The sequence below is a fragment of the Rutilus rutilus genome, assembly GCF_951802725.1.
Source record: "Rutilus rutilus genome assembly, chromosome: 3".
In the NCBI taxonomy this organism is placed as follows: domain Eukaryota; kingdom Metazoa; phylum Chordata; class Actinopteri; order Cypriniformes; family Leuciscidae; genus Rutilus; species Rutilus rutilus.
In genome coordinates, this window is record NC_140211.1 from 13,414,147 (window position 1) to 13,438,383 (window position 24,237).

General features: G+C 36.4%; 1 protein-coding gene across 1 annotated transcript in view; it reads right to left on the reverse strand.

Moving 5' to 3' along the window:
• The window catches only part of igf1rb (insulin-like growth factor 1b receptor), an 83,250-nt gene that overhangs the window by 15,536 nt on the left and 43,477 nt on the right, over positions 1–24,237 (reverse strand). The window contains exons 3-19 of the mRNA XM_084404245.1: positions 17,281–17,584; positions 15,701–15,837; positions 15,477–15,621; positions 12,723–12,931; positions 12,491–12,617; positions 12,141–12,388; positions 10,325–10,492; positions 9,727–9,931; positions 5,171–5,451; positions 4,944–5,077; positions 3,876–4,041; positions 3,669–3,768; positions 3,388–3,458; positions 3,079–3,308; positions 2,855–2,962; positions 1,764–1,923; positions 601–730 (exon numbers count right to left, since the gene is read on the reverse strand). Coding sequence (XP_084260371.1) covers positions 601–730; positions 1,764–1,923; positions 2,855–2,962; positions 3,079–3,308; positions 3,388–3,458; positions 3,669–3,768; positions 3,876–4,041; positions 4,944–5,077; positions 5,171–5,451; positions 9,727–9,931; positions 10,325–10,492; positions 12,141–12,388; positions 12,491–12,617; positions 12,723–12,931; positions 15,477–15,621; positions 15,701–15,837; positions 17,281–17,584 — 2,923 coding nt within the window. The remainder of the gene's footprint in view (positions 1–600; positions 731–1,763; positions 1,924–2,854; positions 2,963–3,078; positions 3,309–3,387; positions 3,459–3,668; positions 3,769–3,875; positions 4,042–4,943; positions 5,078–5,170; positions 5,452–9,726; positions 9,932–10,324; positions 10,493–12,140; positions 12,389–12,490; positions 12,618–12,722; positions 12,932–15,476; positions 15,622–15,700; positions 15,838–17,280; positions 17,585–24,237) is intronic.

The window sequence follows — 24,237 nt, forward strand, 5'->3', positions numbered from 1 at the left end:
AAACTTGAGAACATTGTAATTAAGTTCAAATCTCTTCCTGAACAGGGAGTGCTTGATTCTGATCCTTAACAAAAGATTTAAGTGTGAACCTCCCAGCGAGTCCAAAGAGCTACTTATCATGACATGGGAGGACGACTCGACCAAAGATTCCTTGAGGCTCTGGAATGCCACACATATCAGCCACAGCTGTTGTAGTTTCCGGAAAAGCGCGGTCTAGACTCCCCGAGGTTTTCTTTGAAAGTTTGTTAAATGAGACTAGCATATGAGGGAAATGTTTCTAGCTCATATGAGGGCTGATGAGGCTTGATTGCCAGCTTCATTTGAAATATATGGAAAGACGTTTCTCCTCATTGCCTACCGCATTAACGTATGCACTGTGTAATGGAAAATGTGTGTTGAGCTGCGCGAGTGTGGTTTTCATTTCTCGTTTAGCTAGCGCAGGAACTGTAATGGACACAGATGTCGTTCCACAGCCACGGTGACTAGACCGATGCACCCCGCTATGTTGTGCACTATACGTCTCAGATGATTTCTCGATGTGTTTTTAACATTATGTTAACATGTACACACTGACTGTCTGTAGAATACATGAAAGCTTACCAGACATCAGACATTGTGGTAAATACTCCATCTTTGAGGGACTCGGGGGACATCCAGCGCACAGGCAGTAGTCCCTTGCCTCCTTTTCTGTAGTAATCCGTCTCATAAATGTCCCGCGTCATGCCAAAGTCTACAGATTGAGGATAAATGAAGTGAAATTACTAAAGGTTCTATAGCTTTCCTGGAGATTTAGCCAAACAAAATGAAGAACATTTACAGCATTTTCAGCGACTCATTTATTCATTACGGAATAATAAAACTGGCGATTCAGGGATACTATAACTAAAAGCTAAAATAAATATTTTTCATGCTACAAATGAATATATAGGCATAATGAATGCAATATAGCAATGTAACGGGAATAAAATTGAAAGTATGAAAGATTGATTAATCTGTTGAAATGTTGGCCATTATTTTTTTAATTTGGAGCTACAGTACATGATAGTTAAGTAATACAAATCATAAAGTAGCTATGTAATGGAAGTAGCAACAGATCCTATTGCAGGTATTGCAACGTACAACCAAGTGCAATGGATTATCAAACAAGAATAGAAATGTAGGGCAGGGACTTAATTCAATAGGTTGTTGATTGGATAGAGGCAGATCTGAAAGGGGCGCAATTTAAGCAGCTGAAATTTCACCCAAAGATTGAATTTTTCATTTTTTATAAAACAATAAGGTGAATTATTTTTTTATTTTTTTACTGGAACATGCATGGATGAATCATTTACAGCCAGATCAATAACATGTATTTACAAAATAGATTTCCATTTCATGCCAGCTTAAAAATAACGAAAACAATTCAACATTAAAAATCTATTATTAAATATCTGTATTATTTAGTATTTAATTTTGTTATGAAACAATGAGCAATAGTGCAAAATGTCAAAAGGTGTTAAATCTGAGGTGTAATTTGTCAATGCAATATTTTTCAATTTAACAACTGTGAAATGATCAATAATTATTGTGAAATGCCCCTAGCTTAAGATAATTAAAATATGCTAAAACCCTCTCAGAGAAGCTGCGTCTCAAAATTCATTTTGCTACTAAAACATAATAAAGCTAACTGAAAAAAATCCATATTTTAATGAGTCTTAAATAGTCATTCATATTGCACATAGTTGAGAAAAGCAAATACAATTTGTTCTCATTTCATCACATACCACCAATTTTGACTGCAAAATCCTCTGCCACCATGCAATTCCTTGCTGCCAAGTCTCTGTGAACAAACTTGTTGGCGTTGAGGTAAGCCATGCCATCCGCTATCTCTCCTGCCATCTGAATCATCTTCTTCAATGGTGGCAAAGGCAAGCTGGAGGTGTTCTGAGGAAGGATGAGGAAGAGGAGAATGACACTCTCAAGCTATGTTCCAAAACCCAGTGAGTCTTGCTGAAACTTTGCATCATGCAAATTAGTCTCAGCCTCAGACCGTTGGCTGAACGTCTGATGCATAAGCAACATAAAATGGGAAACACTTCAAAGTCATCATCTGATTGGTTGAATTCTACAGGATTTACGGGAGATTTGTGTGTCACATTCTTTAATGGTCCGCCTGGAAACAAAAATGAGGTAAAGCCAAACCACCTCATGGAAGAAGAATGCAGTCGTGTTTACAACTGTGACAATGAGCACTTTTCAGGATAAACTAAACGCTGGATTTTCAAAAAAATATGTGAAATTTGCAGTAAACTTGCACAATGTTCTTGAATGAATAATTCATTAGATGCACGGTCTGCTATCGTAGGAACATTGACATTACATTTTCACGGCCATAAGCATGACGCAGAACAAAATGAACTGTGATTGGTTGCTTTATATGTCGGTCAGATGTCCTCTTGGGCGATCCTTGGCTGATGAATGTGTGTATGCAGAATTGCTGCCTGCGAAGAGCATTTCAAATCAGTCACTCTCGAGGTTACATTTTTCATTAAGGATGAAGCCTTAGAAAGTAAGGTAAGCTAAGCTCACTAGGTTTGGGAATAGAGATCAAGCAACTGAATTGGAGGGGCTTATAGACTAGAGGCTGCATCCCAGGAGCGCACTGCAGTGAGCAGTCCATTTAGGGAAAGAAATTTGTGAATGGAAGATTAATTTTGATGAATGGAAATCGCTCAATTACGCATCATAATTCCACCACAATTCCAGGTGGCAGTCTTTAACTTGCTGGAATTCAGAACGGCTCGGAAAAAATCAGTCTGATTAGCCAAATATTTGATCAACGATGTGAAGATGTGTCATGTGTGCCTGTATTCACCTCAGCGGATCGAAGCGAGCGTAGGTAACTCTTCAGATCTCCTCGTGTCATCAGCTCCATGATCACCAGTGTGGGCTGACCCTGCGAGACCACACCCAGCAGACGCACCTAAACCAATCACAAAAGACATCACAGGGTCCCAAGTCAACATTATTTAACAGTTTTAAGGCTATTGCTTATACTGCGAGTATAAGATGAGATTTGTCATGAGTTCTTTGACTAACCACATGGTGACAATTGAACTCCTTCATCACAGAGGCTTCATTAAGGAACTCAATGCGTTCATGCAAGCTAGCCGATTCGTTGACCGTTTTGATGGCCACCCTGGTTTCCGGCTCATCTTTGACAACACCTTTCGCGATGCCCTCATACACCATACCAAAAGATCCTTGTCCAAGCTCTCGGCACATAGTGATTTTCTCTCGCTCCACTTCCCATTCATCCGGCACATACACTGCAAGCATAAATTACAATAGAAGTTAGTCACAAATATACTGAATATTTACAAAAACTGCCCTTGATTGAATACTCACTCTCTGCTGCACTGAAGTACTCTGGGTTAACGGATGCGTAAAGGACTCCATTTCCAAGCCTGTCACTGTTTCTGTGGATTCCAGAAAGCACTTATTTAGCAAAAACAGCACTCAGCATGTAATAGAGAACAAGTGGGAAATATTGTCAAGTTTCTATATCACTTTTTTATATATATTACAGAATCTGGAATTGTCAGATAGGTACATTTCATCCAGAGGGGCCTATGTTGTTAAAATCAATAATGAGAATTTGGAGAGTATAGATGTGTTCAAACTAGTACCGTTTCTTGTTCACCAAGATGAAAGCCACTACAGCGAAGGCGGCGAAAATCAGGATGATCGGGATAATCATGAAGTACAGGAAGTGTTCATAATGTGTTTCTTGAGTGTGCAAGAAAAAAAAAGTCAAAACTCAATAACGTGTCAATTTCTTTTTGAAATTCTAATACTTTTGGAATTGAAAGTGATGAAAATCATGGTAAACCTACGTTCAACCTGAATCACATAGAAAGCTATGGGTTGAGTCCACGACCCGTTTCCGGCGAGAGACGTAGCCCGCACACGGGCAGAATAGTTCCCAGGTCCCAAATTGGAGAGTCTGACCCCTTTGTGCTCCCTGTAGTGTTGACGGGATACACACTCATGCTTCTCAGGCTGTAAAAGGAAAAAAAAAAAAAAAAAAGAATAAAAAAGATCAACACATAAATCAATAGTTGATAAATTAGTTAACAATTATTGCAAAAATGCAGGGCGGGAAAACCCTAACTGGGTCATTTTTTGTATACAGGTTTATTCATTTATTTAAGTAAATTTATTATAAATATATTGTTAAATCAATATTATCAACTATTATTCAGTAACTATAATAATTCAACTACATGTGCTTCTCTTAGGGAGGCTGATAGGCACGATGTGCAAAGTTTTGATCAGTATCATGATTGTCTAAATACTTGCGATACTGATGTTGATCAATCCTCACATAATTATCATTTCATCCCCAGAAATTGAGAAAAACGTCACTTAAATAAAGAAATCAGTAGCATTATTGTTGATTCTGGTCTTCATTCAAACTACTTAAAAAACACGCCATTAAACTAAGATTGAATGTGGAAAAAATTTATTAATTGTAATTAAAATGAATTAATTGTGATTAATTACAGAAATGTCAGATTAACTAGTAAATTTTTTGTAATCAATTGACAGAATATATATATATATATATATATATAGATTAATTAGTTGTAATCAATTGACAGCATATTGTTATAAATTATATTGTTATATAATTACACCTATATAGGTGTGGTGGGGCATTAAATCAGCAATATCAACAATGTGGTAAAATGTAACTGATTATAAGGCTAAATAAAAAAATTGCTTTTTAAAAATATTTATAATAATAATGTGCCAAAAAGTAGATTTTTAATGAAGTCACTTAAATACTAAAGTTTGTTTCAAAATATTATTGAAATATTTTGAAAGACTTTTGTTGGAGATTTTATAAAACCTTGCTTAAACGCAAGACACTGATTTGGTGGTTAAAATGCAAGAGGCACCTCTGTCCCAAGACGATACTGAATCTCATACAGCAGGATCAGGCCGTTGGGTTTATGCGGTTCAGGCCATTTCAGGAACACCGAATCCTCCAGACCTTCCCAGGTCACTGAGCCAGGAATGTCATCGGCTCTTTCTACAAGAAAACGAAGAAACCAAAAGGTTTGTCATTGATATTTTTTGAATATAGTGCTTCACCACCAATTCCATGTACATGTCCTGATCTTACCTGCCGGTTTGGTGCGGGAAAAGACAAAGGTGGCCGCGCTGCAGTGTCGAACCTCTTCGTTGCAGGCGTGCACGTCGATCCGGTAAACGGTAAAGGGCTGCAGGCCGCTGATGTCAGCAGTTCGCTCCTTCACCTTCCTCTCCAGAAAAGAAAACACCCGTCTAGGCGGCTCACCATCTGAGAAGTTTCCTTCGGTCAGGTTCCAGTTTCCTGACAGCAGAGTGTGGATGGAAGTTGCATTGGCCACGCCAAACAGATCTCGCTTTCGCCTGTCGGGAGGTCTGGAACGAGAAAGATGAGATATATTGGAGGAAACAGTAAAACTTCAAGCGCAACTTCTGGTGCTGCAGAAACTGATATATTTACAACTTTTACAGAAATGTTCATTTATTTAAAAAAGTATCTGCACAATTGAGCTCTGCTAGCACATATACAATAAAATGTGCTATTTGAGCTGTAAAGTTGTCAAAATTCGTCTTTTAGGCAGAATAACTTCAAGTAATATGTCCACACATGAAATGTTTAAGTTTTGTGGTTATATTTTTGAAACCATATATGTTTTAACATTAATTATAGTGTAATGACTTTCGTCAGACTTCCTATGTAAGTGCATTTATATGTACAGTATCTGTATGTATGTTTGTTATTTGTTTTGCAATCTGACAAACAAGTCAATATTTATGTATTTAATTAATATTATAATTAATCTACCTTAAATTTGTATCTTGTATAAAAATGTATTTTTAACACAGATATACTATAGAGAGTAGACGAAAGAAAGCACAAAGTTAACTTACACACAATAAAAAGCACATAGTATAAAATCCATTTCCATTTATAAATAATCACCACATAGAATTAATATTGGTTTTATTATTATTTTTCAGGATCTCTCCTTACATTATCAAAGCCTTTTCTGGTCAACATCATGATGATTATAACTAGATTAGAAAAAAACGGTTATTGAACCTACAATAAAACAATGACTGAATTAGTTGATTAGTAGATTACTAGAGGATTAAGTTAAAATTTTCAGTGCTTATTGACACTTCAAGAGAAGCTTTTTCCTCAATACTGAGGAGACCATTTTTAACCCCATTTGTGAACGTGTGGGGTAACAACCACATGAGCAAGTTATTCTCGTCCATGCCAAAGCAATCACGTTTTCTGTCCTCAGATGATCTGGCAACGACTCCATCCCCCCTGAATCCTTTCACACACACTCACACACACCACAGCTGGTCTCCATTCCTCGGCCTGCTAACACTCACACACTGGAGCAGTTTGTCACTCAACTCTCAACAAGTTGCAAGTCCTTCCTCTGCCTGCTAGAAACACACATCCTAGCACCACAGATGGGTTGAGTTTGACAGAGCATGTGGCCAGAGAGACGTGATATGAAGCTATACATCTCTGTCTGTATCTGATGCACACTGGATATTCTGGCCCAAGCCCCGTCTTGCCTAATCGCTGGCCTATTGTCTATTGCATAATGCAATCTGTCAGTGAGGGGGTTTTTTTAGTGACAGAAAATACATTTATAATTTTTTTTTTTTTAATAAATGCTGTTCTTTTCAAATTTCTATTCATCAAAGAATCCTGAAAAAAATGCATCACGGTTTTCACAGAAATATTAAGCAGCACAACTGTTTTCAAAATTGATAATAAGAAATCATCAAATCAGCGTATTAGAAATATTTCTGAAGGATCATGTGACACTGAAGACTGAAGTAATGATGCTGAAAATTCAGCTTTGCCGTCACAAGAATAAATAATATTTTAAAATATATTCAAATAAAAAACTGTTACTTTAAATTGCAATATTACAGCTTCTTCTGTATTTTTGAACATATAAATTCAGCCGTGGTTGGTGAGGAAAAGAGACTTCTTTAAAAAAACATAATTTGAACAGTACTGTACATATTAGTATATAAGCTGCATACACTATATCCTATTTTTAACTCAATTTTTTCCCTGAGGTTCACTTATAAGGTCAGACAAGGTTTCTGCATTGAAAGAAGCAATAATTTAGTTTTTTGCAAAGTCAACATTCTCTTTCCAAAGAGTAAAGCATGCATTATAGTGTACAGTACATGTTCATAGTCAGTCCATGCTGAAACGTGCCGCTCAAACAGTTATTAGTAGCAGTATGCGATCATGCGTATAAAAATAGTCAGTAAAAACACTGTTGTCTTCACGTTTGAAATAAAGCAAATGTTCCATCGCAAAAAAAACAAAACTTGTCACATGATGTAACTCCCTCCATTAATTAACAACACATTTAATTGATATGTACCATTCAAATATTTTGGTGTCACAACAACAAAAAAAAGAAAAAAGCTTTTGAAAGAAGTCTCTTATGCTCACCAAAGCTGTATAACATCTGATCAAATATACAGTAAAAACTGTAATATTGTGAAATATTATTACAATTTAAAATAACTGTTTTCTATTAGAATATATTTTAAAATGTAATTTATTCCTTTGATGCAAAGCTGGATTTTCAGCATCATTACTCCAGTCTTCAGTGTCACATGATCCTTCAGAAATCATTCTATGATGCTGATTTGCTCAAGAAAGTTCAAAAGAAAAGCATTTAATAGTAAACAGTAAATATTTTCAGAATTTTACAAAAATACTGTCACTACTGATCAATTTAATGCATCCTTGATGGATAAATTATGAATTTCTTTCCCAAAAACAACAACATGTAAACGGTAGTTACTTTAATGATGGAATGGATATAATGCAAAAGCCACTTATTTTTTATGGTCTCAAGCAATAAATAAATAAAAATAGCAAATCCAAACAATTTAAAAATCCACATGGTTTGAGGGATCAAATAAAACCCCTAAACCTTAATATGACCACACAGCATTTTAGTAAGTACCACTTAAAATAGTAAGAGTAGTATGTTAGTTAGTGTGCCATTCTGAACATTCCCCATCTCTAAACCAAGCGACTCTCCCTCGTAATCTCTGTCCCTTCTGTTCCCACATGCCCCTGAAACAGCTTTTTCATTCTCTCTCAATCTTCTTTCTGTAGCTCCCTCCGTGCAGAGCGGCATTCATTGATCTGTGTGCTCTCCGGCTGGAGGGGAACTTCCCTTTATTTCATTGGTATTCCAGATGGAATTACTGTGCATTTCCTGGCAGCAGAGCGGTTTGAGGGGGGAATGGCAAACTGAATGGATATGATTTCCTCTCCTTCTCGTTCCCCCCTTCCTCTGGCTCTCTCCAAATCCTGAACTTCGAGGGAACTCGAGGCACTTCCCTCAATATCTCGGTTTTCAATAAAAACAGGTTGTGCTGGCCAGGGTACAGACATACTTCTCAGCTGCCTGACATAGTTCTGGCACCGTTACTTTCGTCGACAGCCAAGCAATGACAAACACGCAGAAAAAAAAAAAAAAAAAAAAAAAGTGGATCAGACAGAGCAGGATAATCCAGCCCTGAATCACGCAGGCCAGCATGGAGAATCAATGCCATTTTGATGTCCTGCATCGCCTGAAACTCGAATTCAAAACTACATTGATTTTAATACAAGTCTGCTCAGGTATACAGCGATTTTGGCTCGCCCGGCAGGACACATGCGCCGCCCAGCCCGATGATGGATGATAATAGGATACAGATGTCGGTCCTCATTTTAGCACATAACACTTAATGCGTTACACCTTTGAGATCAGAGAGAAAACGAGGCTTACATAGTCATTTACATTTGCTTTGCATGGTCTCCCGTGTTATTTGGATCCAGACCCAAGAGCCCGTACCACACAATTACCAACACCAGCGCCGGAGGGAAACAATTACTAAGGGAACGCTGAAAATGTTCCAAAACAACCTCTCAGACGAGAAACAAAGAGCCATTACAAATGCTAACATCCAGAGACATCAACAGTCCCTTTCAATCTTCATCTTTGAGATCACAAAAGGTTAACATGGATTTATTTACGATTACAGGTTTTAATTTGAAGTTAAATGGATGTTTTGTACTGGCTGACGCATCAAAACTTCAACGAGGATGAGGTCACATGTTTTTCGAGGCTTCAACTCTGACATTAACTTTGAAGTTCTTGCCAATTTAAGTATTAGTTAATGCTTATGTCATTGCAAATAAGTAGCATGAGAAATACAAAAGGAGACTCTTTTTAATCCTTTTCTGTTAAAATACAGTTTATAGCAAAATAAAAGTACCGTAAAAGTGGTATTTTATGGTTAGTACGATTTTTTTTTTAATTAATACTTTTATTCAGCACATTAAATTGATCAAAAGTGACATTTACAATAGAAGTTGACCGATACGGCGATTATGATACTAAGTCGGTAATTCTGGCCGATAATCAGTTATAAGAAAACTCAAATGAAAATTACTGAAAAGTAATTTAGAAAATGAATTATAATTTCCCAAATTTATATTTTAAATTGTATTAATGATATATATTTTTTATGACATAAATGCAGACTTGGTGAGCATACAAGACTTCTTTCAAAAAACTTTTGAAGTACTATTTCTGGAGAAAGTAACAATCATATTTGTGATCAAACTCCTGGGTTTACCTGGGGGTGAATACGGCATTATGAAGGAAATTCTCAAAGGCTTTAGCGATGTAGAGATCGTCCTCGATTTGCTTCAGATCCTTCTCTGTTTTAGGGCATAGACAACAGGGGACTTGGTCCCTCCCCCCTGTTTCAGGATTGGTGGGTTTGGTGTCCTCGGTTTCTGTCAAACCCGTGGCTGAAATCCTGACGGGGATCTTCAGTTCTGTCAGGAAACAACATAAACATGGTTACATTTTTCCTGCAGTGATCTGGTATCATTTCAATATGCTCAAAATGTAAATTCTGAAAGCGCCACAGCAAAGCAAGAAAGAAAACAAATTAAATCAAAGTATGAGTAATAGTAGGCTTAGAGAGCAGCACTAACAATATACAGACAGAGTTGAATGGTTTGAATATGCTGCACATTATTTTATTATGACAAAGCTTCATACATTTTGGAGAGTTTTCAAATAGAATTTGATCTAGTTACCCTAGATGCGCCGACACTGGATGCTTCAGATGTTCTCAATAATATGTTTATCTGTTTCATGGTTAAAAGTTTAAATTGCTGTTGGGGAAAATGGTGCTCAGTTTGAGTGTGTAATTCAGACCAGACCTTTGGAGCAGTAGTTGTGCTGGTAGAGCTCATGGTCCTCTGCCTGCTGCTTCCAGCGGAGCAGGTAGTAGGTGTTGTTTCCATTCGGGGCCACAGGTGGAGACCACCGCACCACCAGCTTTGATGAAGAGTTAGAGTACGCACGAATGTCTACAGGCATCGAGGGTGCTAAAAAAAAAAAATGTTGACTTCAGAGTAAATCCCATTGGTGCAACCCATGGAAAGTCATGAATCATCCCTTCTGGAGGTTGAGCACACAACCATTGAGTTACTAGATTTTAAACCAGTAAGCCGCAACACCCTGCATGGAATAAGTTGACACTGCTAAAAATCCTATTCCTAATCAGCATCTAAAGTATTGAAATGTTCTTTAAAACAAGATAAATTTACTTAAAAAGCAAAACTGCATAGTATCATTCAGAAGTTTGGGCTCTGTACGATTTCATAAATATATTTTAAAGCTGAATTTTCAGCATCATTACTACAGTCTTCAGTGTCCTAATTCTAATATGCCGATTTGCTGCTCAAGAAATGTTTATTATTAATCAATGTTGAAAACAGTTATGTACAATTTTTTTTTTCAGGATTCTTTGATGAATAGAAATGTTCAAAGGAACAGCATTTATTTGAAATAGATTTTTTTTTTTACAATTTAAAAGTCTTTACTTTAATAATTTAATACAATTAATCACATCACATTTTAACTGCTTAATAAAAGTTAAGGAAAAAAAAAATCTTACTGACCCCAAAAATAAAAGAAATAGTAGTGTATATGAAGAGTTCAGATGCAAAGCCTCTAAGTGCCATCTGAAATTTTCTTCTAGAATGATCATTTTTATCAAGCTCGTATATTTAAGTTAAATAATTTCACTTAAATGGCAATGCAAATTACCTATTAATTGTCATTTAAGTGAAATTACTTAACTTAAATATACAAGCTTTATAAAAATGATCATTCCAGAAGAAAATTTCAGATGGCACTTAGAGGCTTTTGCATCAGAACTCTTCATATATAGAGAGATTGAAATATATGTAGTATAAGTCTTTTATAGTATTTGCAAGTCTATTAACATATTTTTCACTTGTTTTAAGTAAAAAATAAAAATATATAATTCTGATAATGCAAACAAGTAACAAAACATGCCAACAGAACAAGACAAAGTTATTTCCACAATACACTTACCCCTTTTTACACTCATAAAACGATAGATCTATATTTGTACCTTCAACATTAATTTTAGCGAATCATATCAAAATAATCAAATTAAGCCAAAATGTCACATTCCAAATAATCATAATCAAATCAAAACGTCAGAGCAAACACCCTTACTTAAATCAAAATAAATCAAAATGAGAGATTTGTGGCTTGTATTCTATGTCTGTTAGATCTGAGCCTAAAAGCTAGTGTACTCCTAAAGTCTGTGACACAGCAAGCCGACTAGCAGTGACAAAAGCCGATTTGCGTTGTTGCCTTGCGTCGTCTGAATCTGGGCCAAAAAGCTGCACTTGAACACACCAAAAAGACTACAGCAGGCTGCCAACTAGCATGTGTGTGTAAGGAAATAACTGTCTATACCAGCAGGTATTAATAGTCTATATTCGTCATTCTAAAAGGTGTGTGGCTTGATATGCCACGTGACGGCCCTAAAATAAACTTGCTGTTACAAAAAGAGAAATAACACGCAGTCATCTCATGGATTCTTTAAATTTCATTTGCAACTTAATCGGTTAATAACTCTTTTTTTAAAGGATGTTTAAAAAAAAAAAAAAAAAAAAGACTTCAATTAAATTCATGATTGACCTGGACGTCCATTACCTGATGGTTTAGTCCAAACATACACCACTTCACTCTTCGCCCCAAGATGCTGTCTGTCCTTGTCCCTGTCCTCCACAACTAACGTTACAGCTTTAACAAAGATGGCATACTGAGTCCAGGGCTTCAGCATGGACAGGGTAACACCCGGATTTTGGGTTTGGTCCTCTGGTAAGTCCACGTCAACCATGTTCCAGCTGTCTGATCCGCAACCGTCCTGACCATCAAACTCTGTAATGTTCTGGAAAGGCCTAAGAGAGAACATGACGGATATTTACAAAGCTGCTTAAACATTTTAATGGTATTGAGAAAGGCTGCTCAAAATATCTGAATAAAATGTCCACAAGACTTACGTATCTTTGTAGTATACAATAAAACTGACGAGGTCTCTGGAATCGGGGGGTCGGTAAAGTTCCCATGTCAACTCGATTCTATTACTCCTCGTGCTATTCGATAAGAACTTAAGAATTTTACTCCCGCCTGAGAAAAAAAAACAAATTTACACATATAAAAATGGAAATTGAATATGCATATAGAGTTTAAATGCATTTTAAATTCTATCAATTGAGAACAAATAATATTTACAGCTTGCACGGTCTCCATTGTTGCGGAAATCTCCTTCCAAAAACTTCTCCTTAATTCCTGTTTTCGACCACATTTTGCGGATCTCGGACATGCAGAGTTTGGGGTTCAGGCGGAAGTACAGTTTTCCAGCATTTATTGTGAGATTGTGCTGGGACCAGTCCCACAGAATTTGGAGATGCTGGTTATCCAAAGCAGCAAAGGCATACGTGCTGAAGACAACATAACAATAACAATGAATAAGTGACAAAACAGATAAAACAATTAAATATGCATCATCTGGATACAGTACGCTACCTACACACTGTACAGTTTTAGGAGTGCAGGAAATTTAAAGGGTTAGTTCACCCTCAAGTTGTTCCAAACCTGTATGAGTTTCTTTCTTCTGTTGAACACAAAAATACAAATAATATTTACGAAATTGAGATATTTTGAAGAATGTTGGTAACCAGACAGTTGAAGGTAGCCATGGACTTCCATAGTATTATTTTTTTTTACCGTCAACTGTTTGATTAGCAACATTCTTTAAAATATCAGAACATTTAAAATAACAGAAGAAAGAAACTAATACAGGTTTTAAAAAAACTTTAGGGTTAGTGATGACAGAATCTTCATTTTTGGGTGAACCATGCCTTTAAATGCAGGACTAATGTTGTGTGTGTCTGAAACTCAATTGATATAGTGACAATAATAGCTCAACATGCAGCAATAATAAGAAAAATATCAACAGGTAACTAATTTGATTTGAGTTATTTTTCAACTAAATATTAGTGACTGGAGGCGTATTATCATCTGACAACAGAGATGCCAAATTAAGATGGTTCTTTCAGGGTTTCCACAACTTTTTTTACCAATGCATTAATGAAATTTCCATGATTTTCCAAGACATTATAAATTATTGCTCAGCTTTAAAATGTTTTATAGGCTAGAAATTGCTTTCAATCTCAAACTAATTTTAAAATGAAAAAAATATATATATATATATTTTGGGGTGAACTATCCCTTTGAGTCTAAAAAACAATAATTTGATATAGACTGTACTTGCACAAAGCAATTTCTAGTCCATGAAATATTTTAGAGCTGAGCACTAGAAACAGATTACATTTTATATAACTCACAATTTCCAAATTCCCTGATATTTCATTATCATTAGATTATTTATTTTTTTACATACACAATCATTTTATATAGATTAAAATATTTTATAAGCTAGAAATAGCTTTGTGTAAGTACAGAGCTGAGCACCAGAAACAGATTGAAAATATATTTTCTTTTACTAAAGTTGGTTTTAGATTATTTCCAAATTCCAGGTCACAATTTCCAAATTCCCTTATATTTCCAGATTTTTCCTGATTATGGAAACAATGTCCTTTGACACAGTGTGTTTTCTCTGGACTGAAACATATAGTTTACTCATTAACCACAAGGTTGGTGTATAAAACTACAGTGGCAAGAGACACGATGGTGTCAAAACTTGTGAATTATTACACATACCTCCATATTTTCATTAACAGCTAGTCTGGTTATGCACACACTATGTAGATTTAAAGAAAAATGCAGATATCACTACGCGAAACTTTGAGGAGTGGATTCAGATGATTGTCACTTCCATAAACAGCCAAACTGTGTGTATGTTGCTGCAGGGCCTTGTGGCCATTACTTTACATGACATATAAGCTGATGATTCACCAGAATTGACGTAAATGATCATAAAAGATAAACAGCATCAGTAAAAGCTAGCTTTGGAATGTAAGCACTTCATGTGCATTAAAAGCAAGTGTTTCCCTTGACCCACAGCACACTTGAAAGCTTTAGTCTGACGCATGTTTTGCCACTTTTGCAAGTGGCACACTGACATGCTTATATTTATCAGTCAAGTCAATATAATACAAATGCTCTATTTGCTGCATTTATCAAACAGGTATGTTACTGTTCTGACGTTTGTTCGATGATTCATGTTTAAGGGAATGTTAAAGGAACAGACTTCTAAATGTTAAATGTGGATGGAGGGCTTGTTTGTTTGTTTCTGTCTCTAAAAGCGTTCCCAGAGCTCAATTTAGTCTTTCGTAACAACTTTGCACAGAGAGGGATGTTTTGATCTGTTTTGGAAATGGGATAACAGTAAACAAACAGGGATTGAATTAAATTACACATTTCTTCTATGACGCACGGGACCCATTCAGTCTAATTCCGTTAATGCCGTACGGAACCCTTATAAACCAACAACGCCTAACTCCTGCTTTTAAATGTCAAATGTTTAATAACTTTAACAGTAAAAATACAGTACAAAATCAATTCTAAACTTTGTTTTGTTATTTTTTTGAATGACGATGTGGTGTCGCACCGAATAGCCCCACCCACTATAAAATCTCATTGGTCCGCTATCCTACCATCATTACTATTCATGAAATATTATATCTCTTCTGATTGGCTGTGATTTGCCCCATTTTGAGCAGTTTTGCATTAAAGAGGCACTTCATCGCTGGCAAAACTGGCTTTCAATAAAACTTGGCTGCCTATACAGTAAAAAGGTGAAAAGAAAAAATGAAATCGGTGCTACCTGACTAATGATGAACCAACCCTTACAATAACTGTTCTGTTAATAACCCTCTGTCGACCCGACGGTCCAGGTAACATGGAGAATGAGTAAACATTGTTCATTTGCATATACAACCGACATACAAAGCGTTTTTAAAATTGGCGAAGACAGACAAACCCTGTTGGGACATGGTGCAAAGTGTTAAATTCACATCTTACTCGTCCCAGAGGTCGTCTCCATGGATGTATCTCAGGCTCTTGAGGAAGGAGAGCGAGCTCAGGGTGTGTGATGAACGTATCTTAATGTATCCCGTCACCGTCTTGATGAGTCCCAGGAAGTTCTCCAACTCCGAGGCGATGTTGGCTAGAGAGACGGAAAAGAGTGTCAGTGAGCAGCGCGGTGGAAAGTCAGTAACAGAAGCTGCTGAGCCGCAGATACTCACTGCCACGGCGGATGTTGATATGCAGGTTTCCTTTGATAACGGTGCAGCCCTTGAGGGACTGAGCCGCGTCCACAGAGTCAATGACCTTTTCATCACAGATCTTGTCACATGGGCCGTTACAGGCAGTGCAGATCATGCTGCCAGACACAATGGGACAAAAGGACGATCAAAATGTGTCAGCGCAAAACCAACACTGATAACCAAATATCTCACTTTCACATTATCACGTGACCTTCAGTTCAGTGAAAGCTAAAGTTTGAATGCAACTGAACTTTTTTCGATCTTTCCAAAAAAAAAAGCACATGATTGGTTTGTTCTGAGTTAATCAGAACTGTTATTTATGGGTTTAAAACCAGTCTCTTTAAGACAAGTCATTTCACTCGGCACCATATTTGAAACTCCTCTCAGGCATGCAAGTGCAGCTCCTATCTCTTTGAATGGCGAAACATTCTCCAAAATAGTTCGCCAAGCTTACAATTAAATTTTATATTTGAAATCACCAATGAAATCTGACAACAACTGTCTCATAAGGCGCATGCGCAGTCCTAAGCGCGAGTCTCAAAAGACTGACTAAGCTTCTAACTGCAGCTGCAGTGACGCAATGACTTGACCAATCGGCTACTGGCTCTTTTCTTTAGAAGACGGGACTTATTCCGCCATATTGCGCGTTGCACTTTCTACCATTCATAGTAATGCGAGTGCACCGTCTTTCTGCATATATCTGTATAGTCTTTGGTTTAACCAGGAAACATTTTTCGTTTGGGTTAGTCTGATCGCTTTGTAGGAACACTTTTGTCAGGTTTTTCAGGCACTTATTGTGAGGGAAAATTTGCTGAAGTCTTTATTGGATTTTAACACTACAGTCTTACTGGTAGATGAAAGTATAATCAAATTTGTAAGGCCCATTATAACTTTTTACTGTCACTTTTGATCAATTGAATGCATCCTTGCTGAATAGAAGTATTGATTTCTTTCCAAATAACAAACAAACAAAAAGAAAACCTAATACTACAAAAAAAATTTGAAGAGTTCAGATGCAAAAGCCTCTAAGTGCCATCTGAAATTTTCTCCTAGAATGATCATTTTTATCAAGCTTGTATATTTAAGTTCAGTAATTTCACTTAAATGACAATTAATAGGCAATTTTCATTGCAATTTAAGTTAAATTACTGAACTTGAAGAAGAAAATTTCAGATGGCACTTAGAGGCTTCTGCATCTGAACTCATCATTTACAGACCCCAAACTTTTCACTATACACTTACAGGATTATATAATAGAACTAAAATAATAATAATAAAAAAGTTCAAATAATGATATGAATGATTTGTAAAACTTTGTCAGTGCAGGATATTCATGTTACTCAAACTCCAAAAGGATGTTGGAAAGTAAAACAAACTAAAACATTAAAATATAACAGAACACATTTCGACACAAATCAAATATAATCTAAAAACAGAAACAAAAATTCACAAATCACAGATATGCTATGCTTTACTCATTTTCACTAAAAAAATATAACCATTTATCAAATGCACACTTTCAAAATAAAACGTTTAATGCACACAGAAAGTCTTCGTACCTCCGGTTCTCATCACGCGTGAAGCCGGGTGGGCAGTCAGACATACACTCTCCTCCGTGGATCACGAAACGGTCATAATCAGGCAGGTGGACCTTGGAGCAGAAGTCCATGGTGATGCAACGCCAGCCCTCGAACTTGTACGTGTTGTGCGGACAGTCCTCCACGCACCGGCCCTCGTAGTAGTAGTGCTGGCAGGCGGCACAGGCCCTGTCGCTGTCGGGCACGGTGCAGCTGCCCAGACACTGGGGGTGGCAGCACTCGCCCGAATCAGTACACGCCCGCTGTCCACACGTCTTCGGACAAACTGGAGGGAAACACAGGGTGGAAGATGTTGATATGAATATTTTCTGGATTTGTGTCAAGAAAACTATATTCAATTAAAAACCTGTAATGTATTTGTGCAGAAAACAGGTTATGAATCCATCAAGTCCAAAAACATGATTTTACAACATTAGAGACAAACCGTTCCATAGTCTCTTATAATTTCAGGTGTCTATCATTTATTTTTGTTAGATATTATTGTCATTCTCACAAAGAAATGTCATATTCGACCACAAAAAAAAGCGTTCTCATTCTCATACAGAAATCATCATGTTTGAGTAATGACTTTAAAATTAAAGAACGGTGATTAAATTGTATTCTATTAATGATATAGAAGTACAATAAATACTACCATAATGTAAAAATAAACAATACACAATATACCTTGAAATAATACACATTTTTGCATTACAGTACCTAGAATTTGGTTTGGAAAAATTTAGAAATAGTCTAAAATAATTTTTTTCTATGCAGTGAGCTACACATTTTTTATCAGAGACTAATAAAAATGAGAAAAGAGATACACAGAGAGTAATGAGTAAAATTAGACCTATCTGTTTTGCATACTTCTTTCAGATCCTCACCTTATTTGAACTAGTTTACAACATTCAGGAAGTCAAGTCATGCAAGCTCAAAAGAAGTTAATTTCATAACCTGGCTGTGAGGCAAAAAGCCTGGCTTAAGCCCAAGCGGTTTGCAGCTCTGGGTCAGGGACATGTGATCGCACGTCCTCTCTCCATTACTGTCTGTTTCTTCCTGACCTCTGTCTTTCAAGCTTGACTGATAAAGGTTACTGCAAACAGCCTCAAGGATACAATGCTGTACAGTTCACAAACAAGTACAGGCACATACTTCCCTTTTGCCAAAAAAACTAATCAAAACAAATGACCAAATCACCATTAAACGCATTGGCATGTTGAGACAGACTACATTATTATCCAGTGTTAACTTGAGGCAAAACACAATAGTGCAATAAAAAAAAAGTTAAGGAAGTACGTTATGCAAAAAAGAAATTAAAAATAAATAAATAAACAACATACATTTTAAATGCAACATTGTTTATTTTGTGAAATCATTTAATTATGCTAATTGATTCAACTGAAGTTTTGGAAAGTACACTGATTGTCAACAATGCATTCTCATTTAAATTTCTTATTTTTCATAATTTTTTGTTTTGTCTGAAAATCTAACCGAGGCTGCAAATGATCTAGAAGCCAATATACAGAGCATCTGGTTGCATGACATTTCATTTAACTTAATTATTCTGTATTATACCTTCCAAATAAACTAATAACTAACTAAATATTAAGACATTAAGACATTAATAGATGATTCCGTGGGGAATGAATAAATAAATATTAGGGGAAAAAATTATAATAAACACCTCTGGAAAATAATTTCAGGGGGGGGGGCAAATATAGAAATATTAGGGATTATAAACTAAAATAAATAAATAAACGGTAAGAAAAAATAATCCATCACATTTGTTAATAAATGTTCCTGAAAAAAATTACAGGGGGAAAATATTACCCTTCCAAACAAACTAGACTAAATTGATAACACTTTAAGGTTCCATTAGTTAGCATTAAGAATTAACATTACTTCTACAGCATTTATTAATATTAATATTAATTTCAACATTTACTGATAAATTACTGAAAGTCAAATGTTGTATTTCTTTACATTAATGCACTGTGAACTAACATGAACAGCTGGATTTTAACATTAACGAAGTTTAATAAACACAGTAACAAATGTATTGCTCATTGTTTGTTCATGTTAGCTAATACATTAACTAATGTTAACACATGATACATTATTGTAAAGCGTTACCACTAAATCCAGCATAAAAGTTAATAAATCCCCCAGAAAAATTATTTCAGGATGGAAATATTGCCACTTAATGGGGAAAAAAAAAACTACATTTGTGATCTTGCAAGACACACAGTCACGCATAAACAGTGTGTTTTCCTGTAGTCATCTCTCTTTTCCCCTATTCTCATATGGCATATACAGGCGATACATTCAGTGTTAACTCCAGGTCCACTTTACAAACAAATCCAGTCCGCATATTCCATCCGACCGAGACTATGTATAATTCGACCAGAGTCCTCTGCTATCATTCTAAATAAGAGCGCATTGTAACAGGGGAGAGGAAAAACTGATTCAGGTCAGAGCACCAGCAAGGAAAACACCAGCTTTAGTACAAGAATGGCCTACATTTAGAACAGAGAAACTCAGCTGCCCGATCTTTCCTTACGCGCTCTTTCTACAGCCTGGAACGCAGGAAACTCGCTGTACAAATGACTATGGGTAGACATCTCACATATCTCACAAAAGCCACAAAAAGACTATTTGGTTTCATTTTTAAATGTTGGCCTTTCCACGGCGGCAAAGGTCTGATGGTTCTTAGGGAGGGTCTCTGTCAGATAACCTTACAGAGAGAATAGGGAGAGAAAAACAGGGAAACATTCAAGCTGTAATTTACATGCGACAGTTGTTAACTATAGCAAATAAGAGTTAAATCATCAACGCTTTGGTGTAAATGTATGTTAAGAAGACTAGCCTGAGGTTTAATGTGTATCTGAGAGAGTTACTGTTCATCACGAGCCGTGTTCAAAGAGCAAATTCTTGCCAAACGAGTCAGCCGTTCAGTTCAGGACACCTATAGTTAAAACATAAATATCTGTTTTGCATACAGTTCCTGCAAAGCACCATTTTAGCTATCATCAGGTCGGAACGAAGACAACCCAGCTAATTTGGTCTGACTGAGATATCCCGTCTTCAGCTGATGACACTTATGGTGGAGTATTCACAAGGCCACCATGCTGGAATCTCTGTTAGTCTAAACACGGAAAAAAACAAACCAGAACCAGACACCCTTGACTGAGAGCCTTTGTCAGGGAAGATAGAGAGGGCGTTTCTACATCCTTTACCAACAAGTTTAGGCTCAGAAATCATCTTTAAATAGAATAGCTAACACTATTTCGATGCACATTATTACCGATAGATAATGTACACTTATTCTCAAGGGCACAATGTGATCACTCATGGATTGGCTCTTTTTTTTGATAGGCTCAAACCTACAGCGTTTCAGTTGCTAAATTAGTTGTTTACCAGTAAACCACAACATTGTACATAAATATGAAATGATAATGTGAAAAAAAAATTGTTTACTTAAAAGTTGGTAAGATTTTGTTCATGTTTTTGAAAGAAATCTCATGCTAACGTGACCATTTATTTGACCAAAAACTGGAATATTATTACATTTAAATAACAGTCTTCAGTTCAGAAATAATTCAAATATGCTGCTCAAGAAACATTTCTTATTATTATCATCATCATCATCATCATTGTTGAAAACAGTTGTGCTGCTTAATATTTTATGGATTTTTTTTTTTTTTTTCAGGATTCAGGACAATTTGGAACTTGTTCCAGTTTCTTTAAAATAGAAATCTTTGTAAATTGTATATAAATGTATTTACAGCTACTTTTGATGCATCCATGCTGAATAAAAGTATTAATTTCTTAAAATAAAAATCTTACTGACCCAAAACATTTAAATAGTCTATCAATAGCCCTTTTTAATGTTTCAAAACATCATTACTGTAGCATAGAGGAAAGCAATGAAGACTAGATTTGTACTCTTGGATCGTGTGGATTCTGAAAACCCCTCGTGTGCTACAGGTGAATGATAATGAACACCTGGCTAAGGAAATCTTGGATGTTCTCTCTCCATCCGGGAGCTGATCAACTATTAGATAACTTTCTGTTTTCATACACAACAACATATCCAACATGAACACCTGGGCCCTCAGGAAATAAGCTAGACTCACATTTTTTCTCTCCCTTTTTATGATTATTAATAGCTGGAGGAAAATCAATTGAAGTAATGAGAAGTATTTTAGGTTAGGACCTAAGTATTGAACATGACGAAATTGCAGAGAAAAACATTTAACAAAATGTTGCATTTAAAATATTAACAATTAACAACTACAAGTTTTTTTTTATATTTTATACAACGCCACATAAGTGTCACAGAGAAGTTCCCAAAGACATATTATCTGTAGCTTTTAGTATCTGAGAAAAAAAAAAGCATGCTTTTAAAATACTTAGGGGTCTGGATTTGTCTCTGAGAACCGAAGTGTTCATTTGCATTGTTCGTTTCTTTGCATCCAGCTGCGGGGACGTTTAGCAAGCAGTGATTCCTACTGGTCAACAACGTTGATTTGCAGTTGTGGGACCAGCCAGCTGTGCAGTTTTCCATGTCAACAACACATGGCTTTTTGTATATATTCAAAGGAAAATTGGAATACATGACTAAACAGATCGCGATAAATGTTTTCGGAACATTTCAAAACAAATCAGGAGTTAAAAAAAATGTATTAATTAAATAAATAAAGTTCTATTCGTCCATAATATAAAATAAAAACCATTTACATAACACGTCTTGTAATGAAGCAAAACCACCCCTAAATGCTTGCACTTCGTATTGACATTCTAATGTAGCTAATTTCCACAAGAACAAATAGTAATGCTGACATTACAACCGATCAAAGATTCACAGCTTTTTATAGCAACCACACTATTGTAATTAAACCCTTTTTTTGAGTTAGCCCTGCTAAAGCCATCCACACTGCGTTCACCACAGAAACGCAGACATCCGTCTAACCCCGTCGGGCCAAACCATAATCTACATTGTTTTGTTACATTATGCTGAAGACGAACAAGCTGGGTTTGTTTTTTTGTTGTTTTTTTACAAATCTTTTGTTTCATAAAGTATAACATTTGTTTTACTTGCCCATTCCTATCAGTACTTTGTGTGACATGAAATGGATAGTTCTGACAAAAATGAAAATTGGGACATAATTTACTCACCCATGTCGTTCCAAATCTGTATAGGTATAACTAAACTAAACTGATTCCAATAATTGCTTTTGAAAAAAGAATAATTTGTGAAATAAATACAGGGCACAAAACTTAAATTTAGCTAAAATAAAATGGGCAAAAAAAAAAAAAAAACACCGGTTGGTTGCATTCCTGTTCAGATTTGCATATCATGTAGTTACTTGCATCAAAGCAAACCTGTCTGAATTTCATTCAACAGTGGCACATGAAAAGAAACAACATAAAAAGTAATACACGTACAACTTTTGCACTTTATTCTGAGTCTGAAGCTATGATAGCTTTGTGAGATGAAAAATGTTTAGATGTTACTTTCTGATTTTCAGGGAATAACTTAAACCTAATATTTTAGGCGTCTCAGAAACCAAAAAAGGCATTCGGAAAGACACGAGGAATTGTCAATTTTGGCTGAACTATTCCTTTAATGAATTACCATTAAATGCCAAGCCCTGTTAAATTAAGCCGGCTCTCACAGAAGACCCCCTCAGAGAGTCCCTGTATTCACCATCATGGCGCTGACAGTCGAGGCACAGAAAGAATGCCTCAGGCTTTTTTATTTTTAGTCAACATCGTCACCTCAGCCCCTCTTCCTTATTAATTCAGGAAACTCTCCAAGTTCATCTGAGGTCTTTTCATCACCGCTGATCTTGGCTGCCACAAACCAGCATGTCTGAGAAAAACAGGTTGCATGCGCTGGCACAGTGTGTTCCCTCTCGCTCTCCATCAGAGTGAGAGTGTGCGAGAGGACACTAGCAGATAACGTGCAAAGAATAAGGTGCAACATCCACCCCGAAATCTTCCTTTCGTCCCCCAGTGGGATGGAGACCAATAGGAACGTATGGCTCCCAGTTCTCATGAATATTTCTGTATTATTAAGTCTCAAAGACATCTAATCTAAAACCTCAAGGTCACATCTAGTCTTATGTGTGGTAGTGATGAAAATTTGTGGTGGATGAAATTATGTTCCTTCCTCGAGAACGTCGCTGATGTGTGTAGGTGCAGTTCTATTTTAAAATGCGGGATTTAGCATAAACCCAAGTTTTACTCCAATAAATCTATCGAGATATGTCTCAGAGTCAGTCTAAAGTCAGAAACGCACCCTATCACGCACGCGAATACGAAGCAGTAACCAACCGTGATTGAATTCTCTTCAAACATCTTCAAACCAAGGCTGCATACTTCCCTATATAGGTGCAAAACAGTATGTGACAAAAGAAGCGTGTCCGAATTCGCTAACTCTGATAAAGCAGTATAAGTACCCGGATGACCTACTACTTCCGGTGAGATTCTGAAGTGTGCATACGATGGACACATGAAAATGACAACATGCCGAATGTAGTGCGCCCGGATTACATTCATACTACACGCTTTTTTAATGGTCGTAAATTACTTATTCAAAATACTCGAGAGAGTATGCGATTTCGGATTCAGCTCAAATATGTAGCTAACAAGTGTGCCACACATGTCCTGAAAAGTGAAGACAAAATATTTTGATCACCCCCTGGTGTCTGGCTGCAGTATAGGTCACAAACCCCGCCCTCATCGTGTAAATAATTGGGACGGGTCACGGGAGCCAAAAGAAATCGTATTACACCAACTATTTCCCAACATTTGCCAATTGGCGATTGGCTCTTTTATTTAAGGTGGGACTTATTCAGACATATTGCGAGTTGCACTTTCTCCCATTTATAGTAATATGAGTTCCTCACCTCACGATCACTACTGAGCAGA